This window comes from Mustela nivalis (assembly GCF_964662115.1).
Source record: "Mustela nivalis genome assembly, chromosome: 6".
In the NCBI taxonomy this organism is placed as follows: Eukaryota; Metazoa; Chordata; class Mammalia; order Carnivora; family Mustelidae; genus Mustela; species Mustela nivalis.
In genome coordinates, this window is record NC_139025.1 from 84652554 (window position 1) to 84675747 (window position 23194).

The 23194-nt window shown below is 57.5% G+C and overlaps 1 protein-coding gene across 1 annotated transcript in view; it reads left to right on the forward strand.

Moving 5' to 3' along the window:
- The window catches only part of SPTBN5 (spectrin beta, non-erythrocytic 5), a 46343-nt gene that overhangs the window by 6811 nt on the left and 16338 nt on the right, over positions 1-23194 (forward strand). The window contains 36 exon segments of the mRNA XM_082734426.1: positions 298-935; positions 2148-2286; positions 2385-2617; positions 2855-3008; positions 3094-3294; positions 3372-3578; positions 4024-4224; positions 4892-5044; positions 5764-5941; positions 5980-5993; positions 7833-7963; positions 8187-8547; positions 8550-9025; positions 10190-10430; positions 10600-10739; positions 10889-10988; positions 11719-11889; positions 12404-12559; positions 13006-13220; positions 13620-13797; positions 14021-14221; positions 14449-14565; positions 15588-15745; positions 16141-16276; positions 16522-16667; positions 17438-17552; positions 17659-17769; positions 18023-18329; positions 18956-19068; positions 19283-19603; positions 19775-19924; positions 20155-20259; positions 20667-20834; positions 21354-21503; positions 21626-21817; positions 22021-22116. Coding sequence (XP_082590552.1) covers positions 298-935; positions 2148-2286; positions 2385-2617; positions 2855-3008; positions 3094-3294; positions 3372-3578; positions 4024-4224; positions 4892-5044; positions 5764-5941; positions 5980-5993; positions 7833-7963; positions 8187-8547; positions 8550-9025; positions 10190-10430; positions 10600-10739; positions 10889-10988; positions 11719-11889; positions 12404-12559; positions 13006-13220; positions 13620-13797; positions 14021-14221; positions 14449-14565; positions 15588-15745; positions 16141-16276; positions 16522-16667; positions 17438-17552; positions 17659-17769; positions 18023-18329; positions 18956-19068; positions 19283-19603; positions 19775-19924; positions 20155-20259; positions 20667-20834; positions 21354-21503; positions 21626-21817; positions 22021-22116 — 6873 coding nt within the window.

Sequence of the window (23194 nt, forward strand, 5' to 3'; positions counted from 1 at the left end):
GGAAGAGAGAGACGGCTCAGAAAAAGAACGGGACTCCCGGACATGAGACCAAATGGGGTAAAATAAGATGGAGGAAGCCAGGATGGGGGCCCCACGCTTCTGGGTCTAAGTGTGCAATTCAGGCAGACCTGCTTCTCTGGGGGCTGGGAGGAACCCCACTTTCATGCAACCTCAGCTTGGGAAAAGAAGCTGCCACCCACCCTAGGAACCCTGGTGGTCAACTCAGCAGCCAAAGGGGGAGTGCCTTCATCCCAGGGCCTGTGCTCCAGTGCTGCCCTGTGCCCTTGCCTCCTCCAGATCCTGCTTCAGCTCCAGGAGACAGAGGAGCTGCAGACCCAGTACAAGCAGCTGGTGGGCGACCTGCTAGGCTGGATTGCGGAGAAGCAGGCACAGCTGGAGGCGCACGATTTCCCAAACTCCCTACCGGCCATGCGCCAGCTCCTGGTCGCCTTTGCCCACTTCCGCACCCAGGAGAAGCCACCACGGCTGCAGCAGCGAGGGGCCATAGAGGCCCTGCTCTTCCGGCTGCAGACTGCGTTTCGGGCCCAGAACCGCAAGCCCTTCCTTCCTCCCGAGGGCCTGGGCCCAGCAGAGCTGTCCCAGCTCTGGACATGCCTGGAGCGGGCAGAGGCCTCCCGGAGCCTGGCCCTGCTGCAGAGAATCCTGCAACTCGAGCGGTTGGAAATCCTGGTCCGGCGCTTCCAGCACAAGGCTGCCCTTAGGGAGAGCTTCCTGATGGACACAGAGCACATGCTGGACCGGGCTGCAGCTGCCTCCCCACCAGCCAGCCTGGCCACAGTGGAAGTAGCTGCCCAGAGACTGGGCATGCTGGAGGCCAGCATCCTGCCCCAAGAGGGGCGCTTCCAGGCCCTGGCCGAGATTACAGATGTCCTCCAGCAGCAGCAGCACCCTGGCTGGGAGGAGGTGGCCTGCAGGTGAGCCCAGGGCACGGAAACTATCCTCAAAACAGGGTAAGGCCTTCCTATCATACCCTTATCTTTACGTGTGCCCATTCCTGGCCATAGGGGTGTAATATGGTAAGGGCTCCCCTTGGGAAGCCCAAACTCCCACCAATGCCTGAAGTTCCAGCATCTGTAATGGACCCCTTTTGGTAAACCACCACCCTTTCTACATCTTATTAATTCACCCACTAAACATTTATTGAGCATCTACTATTTCCCGAGCACTAGGCTAGTACTGGGGATTTAGTAGTGAAGAAGACACACAATAATCCCTCCCTTCCCAGAGCTTACACACATCTAAGGAAAACAAACTATATAGATAGATAGATAGATAGATAGATAAAAAATAGAGATAAAGCATAGGAGATTACAAGGTGCCAACAAAGGGAGAGGAAGGTAGACTGGGCAGTCAGAGGAGGTTCACTTTTGAGCAAAGACCACCGAGGAGTGAGGGGGCAGCCATACAGATGGGACAGACTCTCCCAGGCAGCAGGAATGGCTTGTGCAGTGCCTGTAAAAGATAGCACAGAGGCCAGTGCTGACCGAAGGGACCAGCAGCAGCTGAGGTTCCAGAAGGACAAGGCCAAAGGGTGGAGCCAGATAGCATGCTGGGTTCTGTAGGGTGCCCTAAAGACTCAGAGGGGAATGAGTCGTGGGAGAGCCTGAGCTGAGGAGTGCCACAGTCCAACTCCTCTTCTACAGTGATCACTTTGGAGGCCATGTCAGGGACAGATGGAAGAGGCAGAAGCAGACCACAGAGGAGGCTGCACAATAATCTAGGCCAGAGAGAAGTAACAGAGGCCATGAGAAATGGTGGGATTCTAGAAATATTTTGAACCCAGAGGGACTTGCAGACAGACCAGATGCGGGGTGTGAGAAAGTGAGTTCTCCAGATTTTAGCACCTTAGAAGGCTGGAGTTGCTGTCTATCATCTGAGATGGGGTCTGGAAAGAAGGATTGGGGGCCCTGAAGACCTGAACCTCACAGACCCTTCCTCTGACTTCTCTGTCTGTGTCTGAGAAGCAAGAATACGATGGCCCAATCACCCCAGGCTAGGATGCTCCAAGGCCCCAGCCTCCAGGCTGAGGCTCCTCCCTAACAACCAAGCCCCCCACCAGCTATAGCCCCCAAGTGGCTTCTCCATAGCAGCCCAGTAAAGACCACCCTTATTCTCATGTACTGCAGGCAACTGGAGATCACTGGGCGCTGGGAGCGACTTCTTGAACGTCTCCAAGGGCAGAAGAAGCAGATGGCAGACCTGCAGGCTATGCTGGGCTTGCTGCATGAGGTGGAGAGTGCCTCCAATCAGCTCAAGGAGCTCCAGGTGGGCCCTGTACCAGCCAGCATCCCCCTCCCCCAGGCCAAAAAGCAGGTGAACCAGCACTATGGGGCTGCAATGTTCACTTGTCCACCCCCGGCCAGGTGCTGGCTAGCTCCACAGCCTGTGGGCAGCTGCTGGCAGAGACCATGGAGCTACTGCAGAAGCATGACCTGCTGGAGGCCCAAGTGTCCGCCCACGGAGCCCATGTGCGCCATCTTGCCCTTCAGACTATGGAGCTGGACTCCTCCCTGGGCACTGGTGCGGAGGTGCTGCAGGCCAAGGCCCAGTCACTGGCCCAGCTCCACTGGAGCCTGGTGTCTCTGGTCAAAGCCCGGTAAGAGCTCATCCCACTCTTCTACCTACTGCAGAATCTTCGTATAACCCAGTAACCTCCTGCCCATGTTAAAAAATACTGCTGACTTGGCAACTTTCTCCACATTGTCCCTCACCCCCAAGTCTTCTGGGTCCCCTGCTGAGTCATCCAGAACAAGAAAACTCTTGTCTCAGGGGAAGTGTCTGAATCTGGTGGGGAGCCCTCCCCAATCCCTTTGGGACCCCTGCCTTCCCTCAGGCGGGCCTTGCTGGAGCAGAGCCTGCAGCAGGCGGAATTCCTGCACCACTGCGAGGAGGAGGAAGCCTGGTTGAAGGAGCGTGGGCGGCTGCTGGAGGATGAGGCCCTGGGTCCGGACCTCAGCCAGATCAGAGCAGCCCTGCAGAAACACAAGGTACCCTCCGCCTGCCACCCTGCCAGTCCCCACCTTGCGACCCCCTTCTTCCCTTCACCCAGATCCCTACTCTGCACCCCGCCAGGCCCTAGAAGCCGAGCTGCGCCACCACCAGAACGTGTGCACTGATCTCGTGCGGAGGGGATGCGACCTGAGTGCCCGCGGGCCCCCCACGCGGCCAGATCCCCGCGAGAGGGCCAAGGCACTGCAGGGCACGTGGCAGTGGCTCCGGGCCGGGGCGGCCAGGCGGGGGACAAGGCTGCAGGCGGCTCTGCTAGCCCGGCAGGTAGCGGGACGGTGGGCGGCGAGCGGCGGCGGGTGTGTGCGGGGCGTCCAGTGCACAGCCTGCCCTCCCCCCCGCAGTACTTGGCCGACGCGGCAGACGCGGCCTCTTGGCTGCGGGAACAGCGGTCGGCCCTGGAGAGCGCCTCCTGCGGACCGGACCCGGAGGCCACCGAGGCCCTGCTGCTGCGCCACCGGCGGCTGGAGCGTGCGGTTCAGGCCTTCGGGGCCGAACTGCGGCAGCTGAATGAGCAGGCACGCGCGGCCGCAGCGCAGATGTCCCTCACGGTGCGTGGGGCCGGCAGGGCCCCAAAACTACCGGCCTCCAGCTCCAAATGCACGCGTGATCTCAGCGAGGCCCCTGTCTCCCGTGACCACACAGAAGATGGAGATGGGAGGGCTTTTGTGGCCGCGGACCAGGAAGCCTGGGCTTCCCCTGGGCTTGTGGGGGCGGAGGGGGTGGTGCGGAGGACGGGGCACCCCTCCGCGGCAACATCCTGCCTCCTGCCCAGCCCAGTGCGTGGCATCCCGTCTGCCCACCCAGGGAGGCCATCCAGTGCGTCTGGCTTTGCTCATTTTTGCCCACCAGTTTCCAGGCATTAACCAGGTTCCTGCTGGAATGCCCCCTCTTCACTTTTACCACCCCAGGGACAACCTCTAGGTGCACCATTTGGAGCCTTCTGTGCTTAGGGGAGCCCCAGTGGATGTGCTGCCCTCTGTCTTATCAGCACAGGTGGTGTCTGCCCTGAGCTCTCCGAAGAAAGCCCTGAGCCACCTGGGGACCTGGAGCGAGGTCTCCTGCTACTCCAGCCCCCCAGGCACCCGGAAGATGGCCCTCTCGGCTGAGCCTGACGCCATCTTTGACCCTAACACCATACTCCAGACACAGGACTGCCTGAGCCGAGACTATGAGGGCCTGCGTGCCCTGGCAAAGGTAACATTCTTGTTCTAGAAGATGTTCATGGAGCCCTTACTCTCTACTGGACCCTGAGCTGGGAGCCCAGGGACAGAGCCCTTATTGGACATGCATCCTGGCTGCAAACAGCTTATGTGCTGGCAGAGGAGATGAGAAGTCAGTAGACAGCTGTGGATGTGATAGGAGCCCAGGTCAGGCTGGCAGACAGGGAGGGCATCCCTGAGGGAAGAATACTTGGGCTGAGATTAGGAACAAGGAAAGGCTAAGAGCAGGTAAAGGCGAGGGGGGGGGGGGTGCAGCAGAGACAGGGACACAATGGCCTAGGCAGGACCTAAGCCAAGGCAGGAAGGAGGCCCAGGAGGAGTAAAGGCCAGAGAGTCTGGAGCCCAGCAGTGAAGCCGGGAGTGGTAAGCAGCAGGAGGAGAGCCTGGAAGGGAGGTGGACCGAGCTAGGCAGAGCCAGGTCCCCCAGAAGTAGGGCCCTACCAGAGAGCCAAGGGCTAGATCAAAAGGGCACACTCTGCCAGGGTCCTTGACCTGATGCTGAGCTCTTGTCAGCTCCCTTCCATAGTCCTCTGACAGAGGGCTTTGTGCCCACCAGTGGGGAATTGGGGTGACAGGACCACTCTGAGGGCCCCATGGGGAAGTTGACCCTCACCACAATCCCTGGGCCGGCCTCTCCTCAGCACCACAGGGCGCGCTTGGAGGAGGCAATAGCCCTGTGGGGCTTCCATGGCTTCTGTGGGGAGCTGCGGTCCTGGCTGGAGAAGCAGACAGCACTGCTCCAAGCCCTGCAGCCCCAGGCCCACAACTTGGAGGTCACTCAGCTCACATATGAGGTACTGCTCACCAAGGGTCGGGGGGGTCTCAGCTGCTTGGCCCTGCCACCTCTCCTTATTCCCCATCCTTCTTCCTCCCTGCCCGTTCCTGCCTCTCCATTATTCGCTCCTGTGCCTGACTGATCCATGTTCACTCTAGTCCTCTCTGGTAAGGAAGAGCAAGGGGTCTGGCTTTGGAGTTTTTTTTATCGAGCATAAATGACATGTGACATTACAGTAGTTTCAAGGATGCTATATAATGGTAGGATAGTTGCAGGTATTGTGAAATGATCACCACTGTAAGTCTAGTTAATATCAACACATAATGTTCTATATTACCATAAGGACTCAATATACGTGTACATTTTACAAGAAGTTTGGTTAACAGCCATCACCACACATAGTTACATACATTTTTTTCTTGGGATGAGAACTTTTTTTAAAGATTTTTTTGGCATTTGTCAGAACACAAGCAAGGGGAATTGGCAGGCAGGGGGAAAAGCAGGCTCCCCACTGAGCAGGGAACCTGATGTGAGACTCGATCCCAGGACCCTGGAATCAGGACCTGAACTGAAGGCAGATGTTTAACCAACTGAGCCACCCAGGCATCCCTTAGGATGAGAACTTTCAAGATGTGCTCTCTTGGCAACTTTCAAATATGCAACATAGTGTGATTAACTGTAGTCCCCATGCTAGACATTCCATCCCCATGACTTATTTTATAGCTAGAAGTTGGCTAGAACTTCCTCACTACCCTGGCTGTGGGAAGGGGCTACTGGGCTGAGGTCAGCAGCAATGCAGAACAGCTGAAGCAGAGATATCCTGAAGGTATCCCCAGAATTCAGCAACAGCAGGAGGAATTGAGCCATTACCCATGTCATCCACCCCCAGCTCCCTACCTCTGGCAGCTACCAATCTGTTCTCTGTGTCTGTCTTGTTTTGCTTTGTGTTTTTAGATACCCCCATACAAGTAAGATCATACAGTATTTGTCTCTCTCTGACTTACTTCACTTAGCCGAATGCCCTCATGGTCCCTCCCATTGTCCCAAGTAGCAAGACTTCATTCTTTTTCTATGGTATGAAAGAAATATTTAATTCTTTTGGATGCAGTATATATATATATATATATATGATATAAATATGATATAAAATATGATATATATATATCATATTTTCTTTGTCCATCCATTAGTGGACAGTGGGGCGGCTTCCATATCTTGGCTATTGCCCATAATGCTGCTACGGGCATGAGGGTGCAGATATCTTTTCAAGTTAGTATTTTCATTTTCTTTGGATAAACGCCAGAAGCAGAGTTGCTAGACCATAAGGTAGGTCAGTTTTTCATTTTTTGAGGAACCTCTGTGTTCTTTTCCATAGTTGCTGCACCAATTTACATTCCCACCAATTGTGCACAAGGGTTTCCTTTCTTCCCCTTCTCCACATTCTCACCAGCACTTCTTTCTAGTCTTTTCAAGAACAGCCATTCTCTAGTGATCTCTGGTTGTGGTTTTGATTTGCATCTCCCTGAAGATTAGTGATGTTGAGCATCTTTTCATATGTCTGTTGGCTATCTGTATGTCTTCTTTGGAGAAAGAAGATTATTGGCTCTTGGTGTTGAACATTTTGAATTTGTTGTTTATGGTGTAAGGTAAGGGTCTAGTTTCATATTTGGCATGTGGCTGTCCGGTTTTCCCAGCACTATTGAAGAGACTATCTTTTTTCCCAATTGTATATCCTTGGCTCCTTTTTCATAAATTAATTGACCCTATGTGCATGGGTTTATTTTGGGGATCTCTCTTCTGCTCCACTGATCTATATGTCTGTTTTTATGCCAAGACCATGCTATTTGATTATTATAAATAATTACTATAGTTTATTATAGTAAACTGTATAGTTTGAAATCAGGGAGCATGATGCCTCTGACTTGGTTCTTTCTCAACATTGTTGTAGCTATGTAGTCTTTTGTGTTTCCATACAAATTTTAGGATGGTTCTAGTTCTGTGAAAAATGATGTTAGAATTGATATGGATTATATTGAATTTGTAGCTTGCTTTGAGTAGTATGGACATTTTAACAATATTAACTCGTCCAATCCATGAACATGGTATATCTTCCCATTTATTTGTGGGTTTTTTGTTTTTTTTTAATTTCTTTCATCAGAGTCATAGTTTTCAGTGTGTAGGTCTTTCATCTCTTATGTTAAATTTATTCTAGGTACTTTATTTTTAATGTAATTATGTGAGCTTTTTTTTAAATTTCTCTGACAGTTCATTATTAGTATACAGAAATGCCAGCTATCCCTGTAGATTGATTCTGTGCCCTGTACTGTTGCTGAATTCATTTGTTGTAACAATTTGTCAGTGGGGTCTTTATGGTTTCTGTATGTAATACATGGTCATCTGCAAATAGTGACAGTTTTACTTCTTTCTAGTTTGGATACCCAGCTTTGAATTTTTTTTTAAGATTTATTTATTTATTCATTTGACAGATTACAAGTAGGCAGAGAGGTGGGGGTGGGGGGAAGCAGGCTCCCTGCTGAGCAGAGAGCCTGATTCAGGGCTAGATCCCAGGACCCTGGGATCACGACCTGAGCTGAAAGCAGAGGCTTAACCCACTGAGCCACCGAGGCACCCCCTGGCTTTGAATTCTTAAAAAGCCCTCCAGCCCTTTAAGGACAGAAATCCCAGTCCTTTGAGAGGGAAGCAGTTCAAACACCTAGGCAGCAGAGCATGTCTGAGGTAATTTGTAGTCTTGAGGGCAGCTGTGAGAAGAGAAAAAAACCCTCAAGGCCTGGTCTTCCTTTCCCTAGAACTTCCTCATTACCCTGTCTGTGGGAAGGGGCTACTGGGCTGAGGTCAGCAGCAATGCAGAACAGCTGAAGCAGAGATATCCTGAAGGTATCCCCAGAATTCAGCAACAGCAGGAGGAATTGAGCCAGAGGTAAGAATGAGGGAGTGCAGGGCGGGCTGGATCCAGTTCCCCAGGCCTGTGGAGCCTGCTTATCTACATCCCAGGATGCCAGGAGGAAACACTGTGCGTGTCAGGGAGGAGAGGGTGTGGGAATGGCCAGCCTGTTAGCAGCCATTGTGTGAGCCCCCAGCCAAGGTCCCGGGATGGATGGGGATGTCCCTGTGATGGAGACATCCCTGTTCCCTCTGGTCAGGTGGGGGCAGATGGAAGCCCTGAAGAAAGAGAAGGAAACACAACTGGCACACACCGCAGATGTGTGCACTTTTCTGCACGAGTGTGGATCCACACAGGTCCAACTGCAAGACCTGATTCTCCAGCTGGAAATCCTACAGCTGGGGCACTCCAAGGACAGCCACTGCACCCTGCAGCTGGCCCAGCAGAAGATGTTAACGCTGGAGAGGAGAATCCATTACCTGCAAAGGACAGCCATGAAGTACAGCCTGGGCTTGGCGTGGGGACAGGGCCCTGGGAGGCAGGGGAGGACTGAGCAGGGTTGTGGGAATGAGGAATGGGACAGAAAGTGGAGGATGGGCAGGATGTGCTGTCTGAAGGACAGGGACACAGGTGGGGGAAGGGTACAAGGAAATGCCCATGGAGAAAGGGCGAGCCACATAGGCTTGCTGCCCCTGGGGCAAGGGGGGAAATGGGAATGAGGGATCCCTACCCCTTCTCCTGGGGAATCCGAGCCTGGACACCAGGCCTCCAGGGCAGGGTCCTAACAAGGCGGTGGACCCCATCTCCCAGGGCTGAGGAGCTGGGCCCCCCAGAGAGCCGATCCCTGCAAGAACAGGTGGAGCCACTGTGGGAGCTGCTGGAACGGGGACAGCAGCAGGTGGCCCGACAGGCCAGGGCCTGGGCTGAAGCGAGGGCGCGGCAGAGCTTCCTGCAGGAGAGCCAGCAGCTGCTGCTGTGGGTGGAAGGCATCTGGGCTCAGCTGCGCAGGGAGGAGAAGGTGGTGGATGTGGCCTCAGCCCAGCAGCTGCTGATGGAGCACACAGACTTGCAGATGGAGATACAGCTGCAACAGGAGAGGTCAGGAGGGGAGGGTAGACAGGATAGCCTTCAGGGGACAGGCCACCAGAAAGTGAGAGGCAGGAAACTGGGTGTCACCCAGGGGAGTAGGCCAAGCTAGGATCCAGCAGGTGCTTGGAGCAGGTTTTAAGGAGGGGGATATAGGGGCGCCTGGATGGCTCAGTGGGTTAAAGCCTCTGCCTTTACCTCAGGTCATGATCCCAGGGTCCTGGGATTGAGCCCCACACCGGGCTCTTTGCTCAGCAGGGAGCCTGCTACCCCCTCTCTCTGCCTGCTTCTCTGCCTACTTGTGATTTCTGTCTGTCAAATAAATAAATCTTTAAAAAAAAAAAAGGAGGGGGATGTAACCAAGAACTGGTCAGGTATCCTGTCTACTTCTGGGGGTGGGGTGGGGTGGAATACAGGGCAGAATCTTAGCTTCCCGGAAGGTTCTGTCAAGTGCAGATTTGGCCATAAGCCATACCCCACCCAGGTGAGCCTGATGGATTGCTTTGAGTACTCACTTCTGGATGACACAGACCCCACAGGCTCCCATAGTCAGATGGCTCCTCCCCAGTCTGGCTAGACCATCGGTCCTTCGGGGATGTCAGCCCAGGTCTGTCAGGCAGGCAGGGTCACCACGCACAGTTGACAGGCTGTGACCACACAGGAGAACCTGAAGGTAGCCGAGTTGGGCACCGAATCCATCCCGTCCTCTGTTTCCAGACTCTACTAATGGGTTGAGGTTGCCTCACCTCAGAGGAAGCAGAGCCTTTTCCTAATCCACACAAAGGTGTCACCTGTCCCCAAGCTGTGTACCCATGTGCTGCACCCTTTCTCATGTCCATGGCCATATGGTGGCCGAGGTGCAGTTTGAGGGATTCTTCTACTTGCCTGGGCATGGCCAGTGGGATGGGGCCCTGGAGCAAGTGTGTGACCAGCAGGAAGCGTGGCCGCCATGAGACCTCAGCAGCGTGTCTGGCCCATTATGGTCTGCGCCTCACTAGTGAGCTAGGGCACAGCTGTCCTAGGGGACGAGTACGCCACTGGGGCTAACCAGCCTCAGGTCCCCCCTGCCAGTTAGCCCTTTATCAGAGCTCCAAAGTGAGTGACCAAGGGAGAGGGGAGGAAGGGACAGCGAGAGGTGCAGATGGGGTTTGACACTCCGCCTGTCGTTCTGGACAGGCTGCAGCAGCTGGAGGCTCAGGGCCAGACCCTTTCAGTCTTGGACTCCCCGGACTCCCAGGAGGTGGCCCGCACTCTGAGCCTCCTGGGCCAGCAAGGCCCAGCCCTGCAGGCCGCCTGGGAGCAGAGACGGCAGCGGCTGCAGGAGGGGCTGGAGCTGCAGAGGTTTGGCGGAGATGTCGATGGTTTCACTGCCACCTGTGCCAGACATGAGGTCTTCCTGCAGCGGGACAAGCTGGGGGTAGGGGGCCAGGGATACAGGGCTGCAGGGCGCTTCCCCATCACTGGGGGGAGTTTTGAAGATGGGCAGGGGAATGGGTGGGGGTTGCTGGTGGCCCTGGAGCCAGCAGTGGGCAAGATGGTGCTGACCCCATCATCCCAAGCATGACCTCCGGCCTCTGCCCCCCAAGGACGATGTCGGGGAGGCCCAGAGCCTGCTGCAGCAGCACCGGGACTTTGAGTGGCTCCTGGGCATCCTTGGCCATCAAGCAGAGGCTCTGCGGGCACGTGGTGAGAAGCTGGCCCTGAGCCAACACCCTGCTGCACACAAGTGAGCCAAGGCCCATGGGCACAGAGCACACCCTATATGGCCTGCTGCCCCGAGGCTGGGAGAGGGTGTGGGCCTCGAGGTGGCAGCAGGGCATGCCCTGAGCCGAGTCCCCTACCCCTAAGCCCTCCCCCACTCCACCTGGCCTCTAGGGTCCAGGAACAGCTGCAGAGTGTCCAGGCACAGTGGACCAGGGTCCAGGAAAGGAGTGAGCAGAAGAGGAGGCGGTTGCTGGCTTCCCTCCAGCTGCAGGTGAGGCGGCCAGCCCAGGTGGACGAGGCCTCCCGGGAGGAGGGCCTAGGAGGCCCCTGCTGCGTGAACACTCGTGCACAATGCAGAGCCCTTTATGGTTTGCAAAGCACCTTCCCACATGTTCTGTTCTGCCACGGACCCGCATAGCCCCTCTTGTGGGACATGTGTTATGGCTCTGATTTTTACAGGCTGAGGCCACACTGTTGAGGCAGGACTGAACAAAGTCCTGATAAACTCTCTTGGCCTTCCCTCATTTGGCGACTCCCGTTGCCCATCATTTTGGGCCACACTCTGGGCTCACACTTGGGCCATGGGCACCCACCGCAGACCTTGGCTCTGTCAGAGACTTGTTCAGCCCCCATGGGGACTCAGAGCTGTGCCGGTCCACAGGCCTCCTGTGGCATAAGCCTATTAGGAGAGAGAAATGGCCATATGTGATCTGAGGTGGCCTGAGTGTTGGGGACTGACCAAGGGCTCCTGTTACCTGGGCACAGGACACCATTGGGGAACCCCAGGCTGTCCCTCCCCGGACCTCCTCCTGCTGTGAGGGGAACAGTTCCCTCCCCATCTCCGCTTTCCTGTCCCCACTTGTGAGCAGTAACCCAGGCCCCACCTTGCACACTGTGTCCTGCTCTTTCCCAGGAGGTCCGTGAGACCCCCTCTCTAGAGGTCCATGCATCAGCCCTTCCCCCTGGCTCATGAGACCCATTTTCTCCTGGTTCTTGGGCAGGAATGGCAGCAGGATGTGGCAGGTCTGGTGCTGTGGATAGAGGAGAAGGGGCTGAGGGCAGCAGAGGAGCCTTCCCGAAAGCCCAGCGACATCCTGCAGCAAGCTGCATGGCATGAAGCTACCAAGCATGAGCTGCTGGCCTCCTCTGGGCACGTGGAGGGCCTGCAGCAGGTGGGGGTGCTAGACAGAGGGTGCAGGGCTTATGCCTCTTCAAATCCCCAGCCCAGCTGGATGGCCTGTTTTCATGGAACAAACTTGCCGAAGGAAGACTCAATCTCAGTCTCCTCAGAATTAGGATCCCCCAGCTTCCTCCTCCACTCTGCTGGATACCCCTCTGTCTTGGTGCCCAAACCAGCCCAGAACATTCCCTTCGTGTCTTCCCACCATCCCCACCCCACCCCCCGGCTCTCAGGGCAGCTCTAGCACCTGCCACTTCCACCTGACCAAAGCCTTCCCGTCTGCTGCGGGCTCACCCTGCTCACCTCGGGGGCACCAGCCCAGAGCCCGCCTACCGCTGCCTACAGATCGGGGGGCTACAGGAAATTCTTGAGCCCTTGCAGCCTGGAGAACACAACCTGTAGCAGACTACCCCTCCCCCCACCTCTGCCATCTGGGTCCCGCCTGCTCTGGCCCCTCGTGGAAAAGCAACTTGACACAATTCCCTCCATCTTTGTGTCTACTCCAGGCGGGGAGACGGTTGCTGAGCGACGGGCACTGTGCCGGGGAAGCTGTGCAGGCCAGCCTTCAGGGCCTGAGCAGCAAGTGGGAAGAGTTGAAGAACAAGCTGGCCCGGCAGGGGGACCGGCTCCAGCAGACTAGAAAGCTTCTGGGGCTGCTGCAGGTCTGCTGAAGAGAGGCCCAGGGCACAGGAGGGAGACTGAGGCTTTGCTGGGCCAGGATGGGGAAGGGGAATAGGCAGGACAGACAGGGGCAGGGAGGAGTCTGGGGTATTCTGCTAAGTCTGGAGGGGCCCTGGGGAGTCCTGCCGTCTTGAGAGGCCTCTGGCTGATGGCAAGTGGGGCCTGGCTCTGACAGTTCAGAATTGTCTCCTGTGTGCCCAGGGTGTAGTCAGCACAGCTGGGATACCTATGGAGGAAGAAGCATGAGGGAATGGGAGTGTTCATGAGGCTCTGGGGCGTGGGGCGGGTGGGAGGTGGACGGTGAGACTCTGGGGTCCTCAGGAGGTCCTCGGCGAATCTGGTAAGCAGCAAGCAGTATGGTCTCGGAGTCCAAAAACTTGCAAACCTGTGCTACAGAGCCTGATGCAGGACCCTGCACTCTCCCCAGGATGCCAAGGAGAAGATGAAGCAGCTAGAGAGGAGCCTGCAAAGCGCAGAAACAGGGCAGGACCTGGGTTCGAGCCGGGAGTTACAGAAATGGCACAGCCAACTGGAAAGCGAGAGCCAGGCACTGGCCAGCAAGATGGCTGCCCTCGTCTCCCAAGCCCACCAGGGGCTCACTTCCCAGACCATTGTGGAGGAGACCCAGAAATACCTACAGAGGTACCCACCTGCTTGTTCCATCTTCACCCCACTCTATGCTACCTCCCACCCCATGAACATGAGGACAGTTTACCCAGTGAGGCCAGCAGTGGCATCTACATGACCTACTTGTCCAAATCTCCTTCCCTTATGAGGAGGGTCATTCCCGGGATAGGAAGGCCAGAGACCCCAATTCTAGGCATCCTCAGTACCCCACAATCTGAAGTCAAGCAGGTTATCTGGGTGAAGTGTTTGGCCCTGGGTCCTTTCCAGCTGCTTCACCATCATCAGATGAGGCTCTCCCCTGTCCTCTGCTTCGTTCCTCATGGGTCCCTCGCTGGACTGTGGGAAGCCCTGAGGGCCTCCCCCCTGTCCCACCGACTGTTTCCACTGTCTACCATGTCTTCTGCCTTCACCCAGGTTCAAGTCTCTGCAGGAACCTTTGGCCGCCCGGCGCCTACAGCTGCAGGCCTCAGTGGAGCTGCATGAGTTCTACCAACTGAGCAACCTGGAGCTCACTTGGGTGGCTGAGCGCATGACCAGAGTCAGCTCCACCCGGTGCTTGAACCGAGCCCAGAGACTTTGCCGCAAGCACGAGGTAGTCGCCCCCTGTTCCTCCCAGGATCCCTGACCTCCCACTCTGAGATCTTAGAAGCCTTCTGTCACTAACATGTTGTCCCTATTCCCAAGTCTCTGCCCCCCGTTATTCTCTGCCCAGTTTTGCCCCAGTGGGGCCTAGAGCCGCATGCACAGCTCTGTTGCAGGGGCCCGGTGCCTAAGGGTAGCCCAGAGGCAGCAGTCCCCATCCCATTCTGTGGCAGGAGCTGGGGGCGGAGATGAGAGCCCACCAGGGACAGGTACAGCATGTGCTGGGTTCTGGACAGAGCCTCGCAGCCTCGGGGCACCCCGAAGCCTCATGCGTCCTGGAGCAATGCCAGAAGCTGGAGGGCCGCTGGGCTGAGCTGGAGCAGACGTGGGAGGCACAGGCCCAGTGCCTGCAGCAGGCTGTGGCTCTCCAACAGGTGGGACACGGAGAGCCCTCGGGGTCACACTGTGAGGGAGGTCTGCAAGAGCTGGGCCTCTCAGGGGGGCGGGTCAGTTGGCAGAACCCCGGCCCAGAAGCTGGCAAGTCCCCAACAGGCACAGAATCCTTTGTACGGGCTGCTGGAAAGCCTAGTGCGATGTCCCCAAGGGTTGGTGGAGGGTCCCAGCTGACATCATCAGGGTGAGGTGGCCTCATTCCTGGCAGTGCTTTCTGGCTGCATCGGAGCTGGAGGACTGGGTAAAGGAAAAGCAGCCTCTGGTGGACAGTGAGGACTGCGGTGGGGATGAAGCAGCCACCTCCAGGCTCATCAAGAAGAACCAGGTACCATGTCCCGGCAGCCTGCACACAGCCTGCCCTGGGGAGATGATGAGCCACTAGGAGAGGTCTATCATGCTCGCCAAGGGCACATTCTCCTTCTCAGGAGCACAGAGCCCTGCTGTTTCTTCCTGAAGACACAACCAACTCCTTTCCTGCCAACCCCCAAGTCTGGCAGGACCCCCTGCCCATCCCCAGGGCTCCCGTCCTTCAGAGACAGCTCTTTGAAGAACTCTGCCCCCTTCTTTAGTCTCCTGACCCATTGACACCCCTGTGGGCTCAGGATTTCCCTGCCTTCTTCCTCTCTTGCCCCAGCACCTTCTCCCATGTCTTCCTCGGGGTTCTTCCTCCCACACTTTGAATGTCACCCTTTGAGTTAACCAAATGCCCTCTTGATACCTACCTCCCCTGGCAAGCATTCCCCTGCCACAGTTAAAGGGAGAGAGGCCCAGTGCACTCTCCTCCTGGGCTCAGACTCTCAGGACCTCACAGCTCTGAACCCCACAGCAACCCTGGTTCCGGCTGGCAGTGACGCGTCCTCTTGTCTGGACGTGGTTTCCGTAGAGCCCTCATGGTCGGTGTTTCCACGTCCTGGGATGGAGGACTCTCAGCCATTTGTGCGGAGCATGCCTGGGGCCATGCCCTTGTGGGGCTTCGGTGTCCCAGACGTCCTGGGCAGCTCACTTAACCCCAGCCATCGCTGTCTTCTGTATTGTCTGGGTCTAGTGCAGTATCTCCTGCGTCCGCCCTCCCCCGGCCCCAGTTACCCAGCACCTAACCTCTCTTACTAAATAGTGAGTCCTCTGAGGACACAGTAAGAACTCCACGAGCATTGGGTGGGTGGATGTTGGATGCATGGCTGGGCAGATGGGGTGGGGATGAATGGACGGGTGGATTAGTGGGTATGTAGATGGGCAGACGGTTGAGTCTGAGGATCCATGGCTGAAGGGAAGGGTGGGGAAGATGCGTGTGTGTGTGTGAAGGAGCCATCCAGTCTGCACCGGGCCTGGGTCGGTGTGTGCTGGCAGGCCCTGCAGCAGGAACTGGCCCTCTGCTGGAGCTCCATGGAGAAGCTTGACCAGAGGGCGCAAGTCCTCACTGGCCCTGGGGCTCCGGAGCACCTGCGCGTGGTACGGGAGAGGCTCTGGGAGCAGCTGCGGGCACTGCGGGAACGGGCGGCCACACGGTAAGGGGGCGCTGTACCCGCTCTGGGTCTGGCGGGGCCTAGCCATGGTTGACCGTTCCCATGCCGTGACCCTGAGCTGGAAGGAAAGCCTGGCCCCCCAGCCCATAGAGATGTGTCAGAGGAGCCCTTGCTGGGGGTTACTCTCCTCCTTCCGTCATGTCCACGGCAAGGCCCGCTGGGCGAGAGCTCAGCCCCCAGCTCCCTGCTCCCAGCTCCGGTTGCTTCCCTGCATATGAGCCCACTGCCCTGCCCTGGCTTACTTCTCCCTGAATCCAGAACCACAGGCTTGCACAGAGACCACGAATAAGCTCCTTCAGGTTCCCCCCTTCCGCTGGGCCCACTCTCCCCAGGGGAGTGGGCAGCCAACCTATAGGAACCACAGGCTGTCCCCACAGGGGCCAAGAGCTGGAGGGGACTCTGAAGCTGCATGAGTTCATGGGGGAGGCTGAGGAGCTGCGGACCTGGCTGGCTAGCCAGAAGCAGGCGGCTGGGCTGGGGGAGAGCCTCGGAGAAGACCATGAGCACATCCTGGTGAGCAGAATAGGGCTAGGAGGACACCCTCAGGGAGAAGGCCGGGGGCAGTGGGCCGGCCCAAAGGACTGTGGAGGAGGGGGCTGTGGGAGTCGTGAGTGTTGGCCGAGGACAGGCCTTCTGAGGAGGTGTAGGCAACGGGGGCTGTCCCACCCCTCGTTGCCGAATCAGGAGACCCCAGCTTCCCAGCTGCTTGCTGCCTTCCTGGGGGGTCACTCTGTCACCCACTCCCCTCTTGTCCTCAGCACCTCTGCACTGAGTTCACAAGGTTTCAGCGGCGAGTGGAGCTGGGTGCCCTGCGGGTGGCGGCCTGCCGGCAGCTGGCAGAGAGCCTGCAGGAGCTCGGGCACAGGGCCGCCCCTGATGCCTGGCAGACGCAGCAGCACCTGCAGTGAGTGCCCAGTGGGCTAGGCCGGGGGTGCTGGCTTGGGGGAGTGAGCTGTGCAGGCAGCTCCTGGGGTGTTCAGAGAGGGCAGGCTGCTCTGAGGGCCACACTGGCTCTGTCTGCCTGCAAGGATTCTGGAGAGGGCGCTGGCCCCAGGGAGGCTGAGCCAGCTCCTGGTGACCGCGGACTGTGAAGGGAGGCAAGTCTGGGTGTGCAGATCAGGGACGCCTGCCCGGACCCCCAGGGACACTTTTCCAAACTCCTGGCTCCCAGGACTTGGGGAAGGAGCTGTGCAAAGACGGCCTAGCTGCCACCTGGCTGGCATGGGTCCCCCCACCTCCAATCCCAGCCTGCGGGCTCTGAGGCCAGGCCTGACTTGTCCATGACCCCTGGCATGGCGCCTGGCCTGGTGGAAGCCTTAGAAGCTCAGTGAGAGTTGGCTGAGCACACTGAGGAATGGAGAGAAGATGCAGCTCCTGTCCTTGAATGTTTATAAGCTGATTGACATTTGCGACTGGAATACACAAGAGGGAAGAAGGAGCACAAAGCTTAGAAATCAAGGGCTGAGCATGACAGCAGTGAAGGACTGAACTCGTGGTAAAGCTGGAAAGGCTCCAGGCAGGCCCTGAGGCAGGAAAGGGGTTCCAAAGGGGAGCTCTGAGCCAGTCCTGGATGCAGCCCGGAAAGGACAAGGGCTGACAGGACCAGCCAAGTGTGGAATGAGATGCTGGGCCAATGGCTGACATCCCATTCGTCTTCCACACACCTCGGGACAGGGCTGCCTGGTCGGAGCTGTGGGAGCTGACCCAGGCCCGAGGCCACCAGCTGCAAGATGCTGAGGTCACCCTCAGAGTACACAGAGATCTGTTGGAAGCCCTCACGCAGGTCCAGGTACGAGCCCAAGGGGAGGAAGGGGATTCTTTCTAGAAGGGGACACACCCCCAGTTCGGTGTCGCACCCTCTATTCCTGACAGCCTTGGCCATCTCCTCTCCTCAGGAGAAAGCCACAAGCCTCCCCAGTGAGGTGGCCCCAGACCTGCATGGGCTGGAGGCTCAGCTGAGGAGACACGAAGAGCTGGAGCATGAGCTCAGGGGCGCTGGGCAGCAGGTGAGCCAGTCTGGCTGCCTCTCCCCCCCTTCACCTCCTTTTCGCCCCCTCCCCCCCGTGCCTCCACTGGCCCCCTTGAGCTTTGTCTATCTCTTCTTCTGGGTTTCCTGCGCTCTCCCAGGGCCTCCCACTGGGCCTACTGGGCATGGCAGGGCCTGGCTGGAGGAGGGTTCTGTGGGATGGACAGGCCCTTCAGTCTCCAGGAGGACGTGACATTCCCCCCACCACCCCCGTCTCCTCTCCCTGCCCCCAGCTGCAGGAACTGCTAGAGGCTGCAAGTGCAGTTCAGAAGCTGGGGCCAGGGCCCCAGGCCCAGGCTGTGCAGCAGAGGCAGGAGGCACTGGCGCAGGCCTGGGAAGCCCTGAAGCTACACATGGAACAGCGCAGGACACGGCTAGAGCGGGCATGCCTCCTGGCCCGTTTCCACAGAGCGGTGAGGGCTCTGTCCTCTTGGGCTGCATGCGTGTATGTGCGTGCGTGTGTGTGTGTGTGTGTTGCCATGCACGTGCATGTGCTATTGAGGCCCTCCAGCTCTGGAGGGAAACCCAGTGTGGACACGAGTTAGAGGAACACGGGTACGTCTGGAGGTCTGTCGCAGGTCCGTCTGTCTGTCAGGGCACTGAGTGCGTGGGACACAGCAGGGACTCCTTAGGTTTGAGTCAACACCAGCACAGGTGAGTAACAGAGCAGTCAGTGAGGCCTGGGAAGGAAAAGCAGCCCATAACGGGAGAGTCACATGTTCTAGACAGTGACCTCAGGATAAGCTAGCATCTGTTGAACATCTGTGTCTCACTGTCTACCGGGGTCCATGGATGGAGAGAGAAGGGTGATGAAGAAGCTAGGTAAGATGGACTTGGTTGTCCTCAGGGAGCCTCTCTAGATGAGGGGACAAGCCTCAAACTCCAGAAGCCAGATTGGGACGGGGACCCTGGCCACAGGCTGTCTCAGAAGTCCCCAGAGCCAGTGCCTGCTATACCAGGAGGCCCAAACTCTGACCCTGCAAAAAGAATCGATCTGGGGATCTGCCTCTGCTACTGTCCAGCAGCGTGAGCTTGAGCAAGGCCTCTGTCTGTGAGTCCTCCCTCACACACACTGTGCCGTTGACCGTTCTTCACCTCGGCAATGAGGAGTTTGGACAAGGATCCAAGGCCCCTTCAGCTCTCATGCTGTGTACACGGATCTGAAGACAGTGTGCAAGTGTTAAAGCAGAAATCTCTCGAGTACAAGGTGAGCAGCGAGGTGTCACAGTGTCAGAGAAGCCTTCATGAGGTAAAAGAGGCCCTGGACCCTGCAGAGCATGTGAGCTGGGGAGAGACGGAAGGGGGAGGAGAAGGAGCTTATAAGCAGGAGGGACACCAGAAGCAAAGGGTGAGGAGCCTTGCTGAGGGGGACGAGGAGGCTGGCAAACAGGCACACTTCATGAACCTGGAAAGATTAGGTTGGATGACAGTAGAGGAACCTGGTGACAAAATGCCCCTGAGCCTCAGCGGAAGCTCTGCCCTGGAACGGTTAGTCTGCTGTGCGAGTGGACATGGGCCGGCTGGAGTTGGGCCTCGGAGCCCGGCTCTCTGCTGCCCAGCCCAGCCCTCACCCAACTCTCTCCCTGGGTCTCCTGGGGCCACAGGTGCAGGACTACACCTCCTGGGCGGCCGCTGTATGGCAGGAGCTGCAGGGACAAGAGGGCTCCCAGGAGCCCGGCCATGGCCTTCCCACACTACTCAGCAGCCACCGGCAGCTCCGGGCAGAGCTGGAGGCCCGGGAGGAGCTGCACCAGAGGGCCTCGCAGCTGGGCCAGCAGGCGCTTCTGGCTGTAGTAGGGACACCCATCAAGGAGGTGGGCCCCTTTCTCCAGTGCCCCCCCACCTGCCCTGACCTCGTCTGAGTCCCATCACCTCACAACCTGCCCCGTCGTGCCACGCTGGCCTCTCGTCAGGGGCTTCCCTCAAGATCAGCTGCCAGCTTGTCCAGGCGGCTCTCCCCAGGCTACCCATGTGTCTGTTCCCAGGTCCAGGAAGGGCTGCGAGCCCTGCGGGATGAACGGGAGCAGGTGTTCCAGGCCTGGGAGCAGAAGGAAGAGAAGCTGCAGGCCATGCAGCAGGAGCAGCTCTTCCTCAGAAAGTGTAGTCACCTGGACCAGATCCTCACAGTCCAGGAGGCAGGTCCTCCCCCTGCCCCACCACACACGTCCCCATGCGCCCCCTTCCCCCTTTCTCCTCTACCCCCTACTTGCTTCCTTGCCTCCTGGGACTCAGCTTTTTTCCTTGATGGGAGGCCCAAAGACTGGGCACAGCCTCAGTGCACATGGCTGCAAATGGGGGCCGGGGGGCCCAGCTGTTTCTGGACAGTCCCTGATGGCCTATTTGACTTCTCCATGGGCTGATCCAGATCTCCCTGAAAACCGGTGCACTGGGGAGCTCAGTGGAAGAGGTAGAGCAGTTGATCCGCAAACACAAGACTTTCCAGAATGTTCTGACTGCCCAAGATGAGAAGGTAAGAGGCTCAGAACTGGGCATGGTCAGAAATTGGGGGATGGGGGAGGGAAGCGGGTGGAGTCTGGGGACTTTGGAGAGTTCTGAATGGGGAACATGGAGGGCTTGGTGTGCACCCACAGGTAATATCGGAGTATAGGGACAGCCTGTGGGTCTAGAGGTGCCTGGCTGGGGCTGACTGAGCAGAAGTGGGTATGTGGCTCAAGAGGTGGGCCATGCTTCAGGGACACCAGAGCCACTTGGCTCCCCATGACATGGTCACAGGGGAGCTGTGGGTTTGGTTCTGGCTTGCTGGGAGGACCAGCTGAGAGAGAAGGGCCATGCTGGGCTGAGGGAAGGGCTTTCTTGTGGGCCAGCCTCCCATCGTGGGAGAATAGGAGACTGTGACCCTGACCCTCCCCCCACCAGGAGGCAGCCCTGTGTGAGCAAGCGAAGACACTTGGGGGCCCCATCGTGCAGGATCGGCTCCACACATTGTTAGAGCATCGGGCTCAAGTGAAGGACCTGGCAGAGAGCCGGGGACAAGCCTTGCACACCTGTCTCCTGATGACTGGCTTCACCAGGGCTGTGACCCAGGTCGGAGGGCCACCCCCAACCCTGTGCCTTCTGCTTGGGCCACATTTTACAGGGTACCAATGACCTTCACCTTCCCACGCTCCTTCAGGCCTCACCACACCCCTGTGATGAGGACACTGAAGTCTGGAAGGTTCAGTGGATTTCCCAGTGGCCTTGCTGGGACCCAGAACATTTGATTCAAAGACACTGTGAACAGAGATCCTGCTGCTTCCTGAGCCCATGAGGGCTAGGTCAGAGAGAACCAGGGAGGCAGAGGGAGGGAGCCAAGTATCCTGAGAGTAGGCCAACTTTCCCTCCAGAGGCCCTGTCCAGCCCTACCCTGTGGCTGGGGACAGGGCCAGGCCTGGAGCATGTCCTCTTGGGCTAAAGGACTGGATGGCATCTATCCAGCTTGACTTCACCCAGCCCTGGGGGGCAACAGTCCACTCCCTGGGCACAGCTGAGAATGAGTGCGTGGGACATCCCTGGGGACTGAAGCAGAACCGGCATAATGAGATTCATGACCCCAACCCCCACCAGGCCCAGGACTGGATTGAGGAGCGAGTCCGGCAGCTGAGAGAGCCAATCCCTCCTGGGGACCTGAAAGATAAACTGAGGCTCCTGCGAAAACACCAGGCCTTCGAGGCTGAGATCCAGGCCCACGAGGAGGTCATAACCTCTGTCACCAAGGTAACAGGCCCTCAGCCCCAGTCCTACTCCAAAGTGTGGGCTCTTGCATGGCCAAGGAGGAGGGTTTCAGGCAGGGGGAGGGGTGACAGGTAGACAAGATCTGTGGGTGTTCTCTCTCCCAGGATGGCGAGGCTCTCCTGGCACAGAGCCCCCCTCAGGCAGGAGAAGTCTCCCAGAGGCTGCAGAATCTGCAGGAACACTGGCGGAAGCTGAGGCAGGCAGTGGCTCTCCGGGGCCAGGACTTGGAGGACAGGTGGAAGTTTCTGGAGTTCCTGCGGAGAGCTGACCTTACAGATGCCTGGATCCAGGAGATGGTGAGACCCAGCCGGGCAGGGACAGAGCTGGGGGTAAGGCTTCGGGGCTGAGAGATGGGGACAAGGACAGGCCTGCTACTCCCCAGCTCCCTGACAGGCGGGAGCCCCAGCAGACAGTTGCCCCAACACTGCTCCAGGAGCTGGCTGCCCTGGTGCTGGGGCTCAGAGCACCATCCCAGACCCTCACCCCTTGGCCTCTGCAGGAGGCGATGGTGAACCTGGGCGAGCTGGGCCAGGACCTTGAGCACTGTCTGCAGCTCCGCAAGCGTCTCCGGGAGCTCCCAGGAGTCTGGGCCGAGGTATGGGGTCGGAGGGAGGAGGGGGAGACACAGTCAACCTGTCCCCATGGGGGGACAGAACTGCTCAGAATAGTGAGACAGCATGGGTCGGGGGAGGGCTCCAGCCACTGCCCCAGGCTCACTATGTGCATGTGCTTGGGCAGCCCTCTCATCTCACCAAGTCGTAGTTCCTACGTCTTTAAAATGGGGATAATGCTGGCTTCCTAGGTAAGAGAGCCAGAATGAGTGGTGGTGGTCACATGAATTGGTACTTGTGCTGAAACTGCCACGAACTGTCCTCCCCACCACACATACACAGTTGCACATGTGCAGAAACTGACATACTCTGAATCAAACCCGTGGTCGAGTCTGCAGTTAGCATGTCCATTCTGTGCCCCAGTCATATAAGGTTTTACCCTCAGGGGAAGCTGGGGGAAGGGATTGTGCGGCTTCTCTATACTATTTTTATTGTTACTGTTGTTGCTGCAATTTTGCAATTTCCTGTACATCTATAATTATTTCAAAATTAAAAAAAAAAAAAAAGATACACATGTGCCTGGATGGAGTGGACAATCCAACCGAAAACTCCAGCTGCCCAGAACCTTCATTCAGCTTCTCGGCTTCTTCTCACCACACCCCCACACGCACCCCCAAAATCTCTCTCCTGTGTTCTAGATGAAAGAAATGGGACAAATGTAGTCACAGTCAGGTGTTAGAGACCAAACATGCTCCCTTCCTCCATCCAGTGTCAGCACATACGATTTCTAGAAGGCCGAGGTTCTTGCCCAGAGCTCCCCTTTGGTGCTGGTGGAATTCACAGCCTCCTTGACGGGTGCTGTGGTAGAGGAAGCACCAGAGAGACTTAAAGAGGAGGGCTCAGATCCTGGGCCTGCCACACACCAGTCGTGGTAGCCTCTGGCTCTACTCTGGTGCATGCAGGAGAGCAAGCCCCTCCCCTGCCCCGCTCAGCTGAGACCCTTCCTCAGAAGTCCTTGGGGAATTTTAACCAGCTCTCTGAATATGAGCTGCTGTTACTGGGGGCAGGATCCCTGCACTCTCTCCTGCGGCTGGGGACCCCGCCCAGTGGACCCATAAGCCC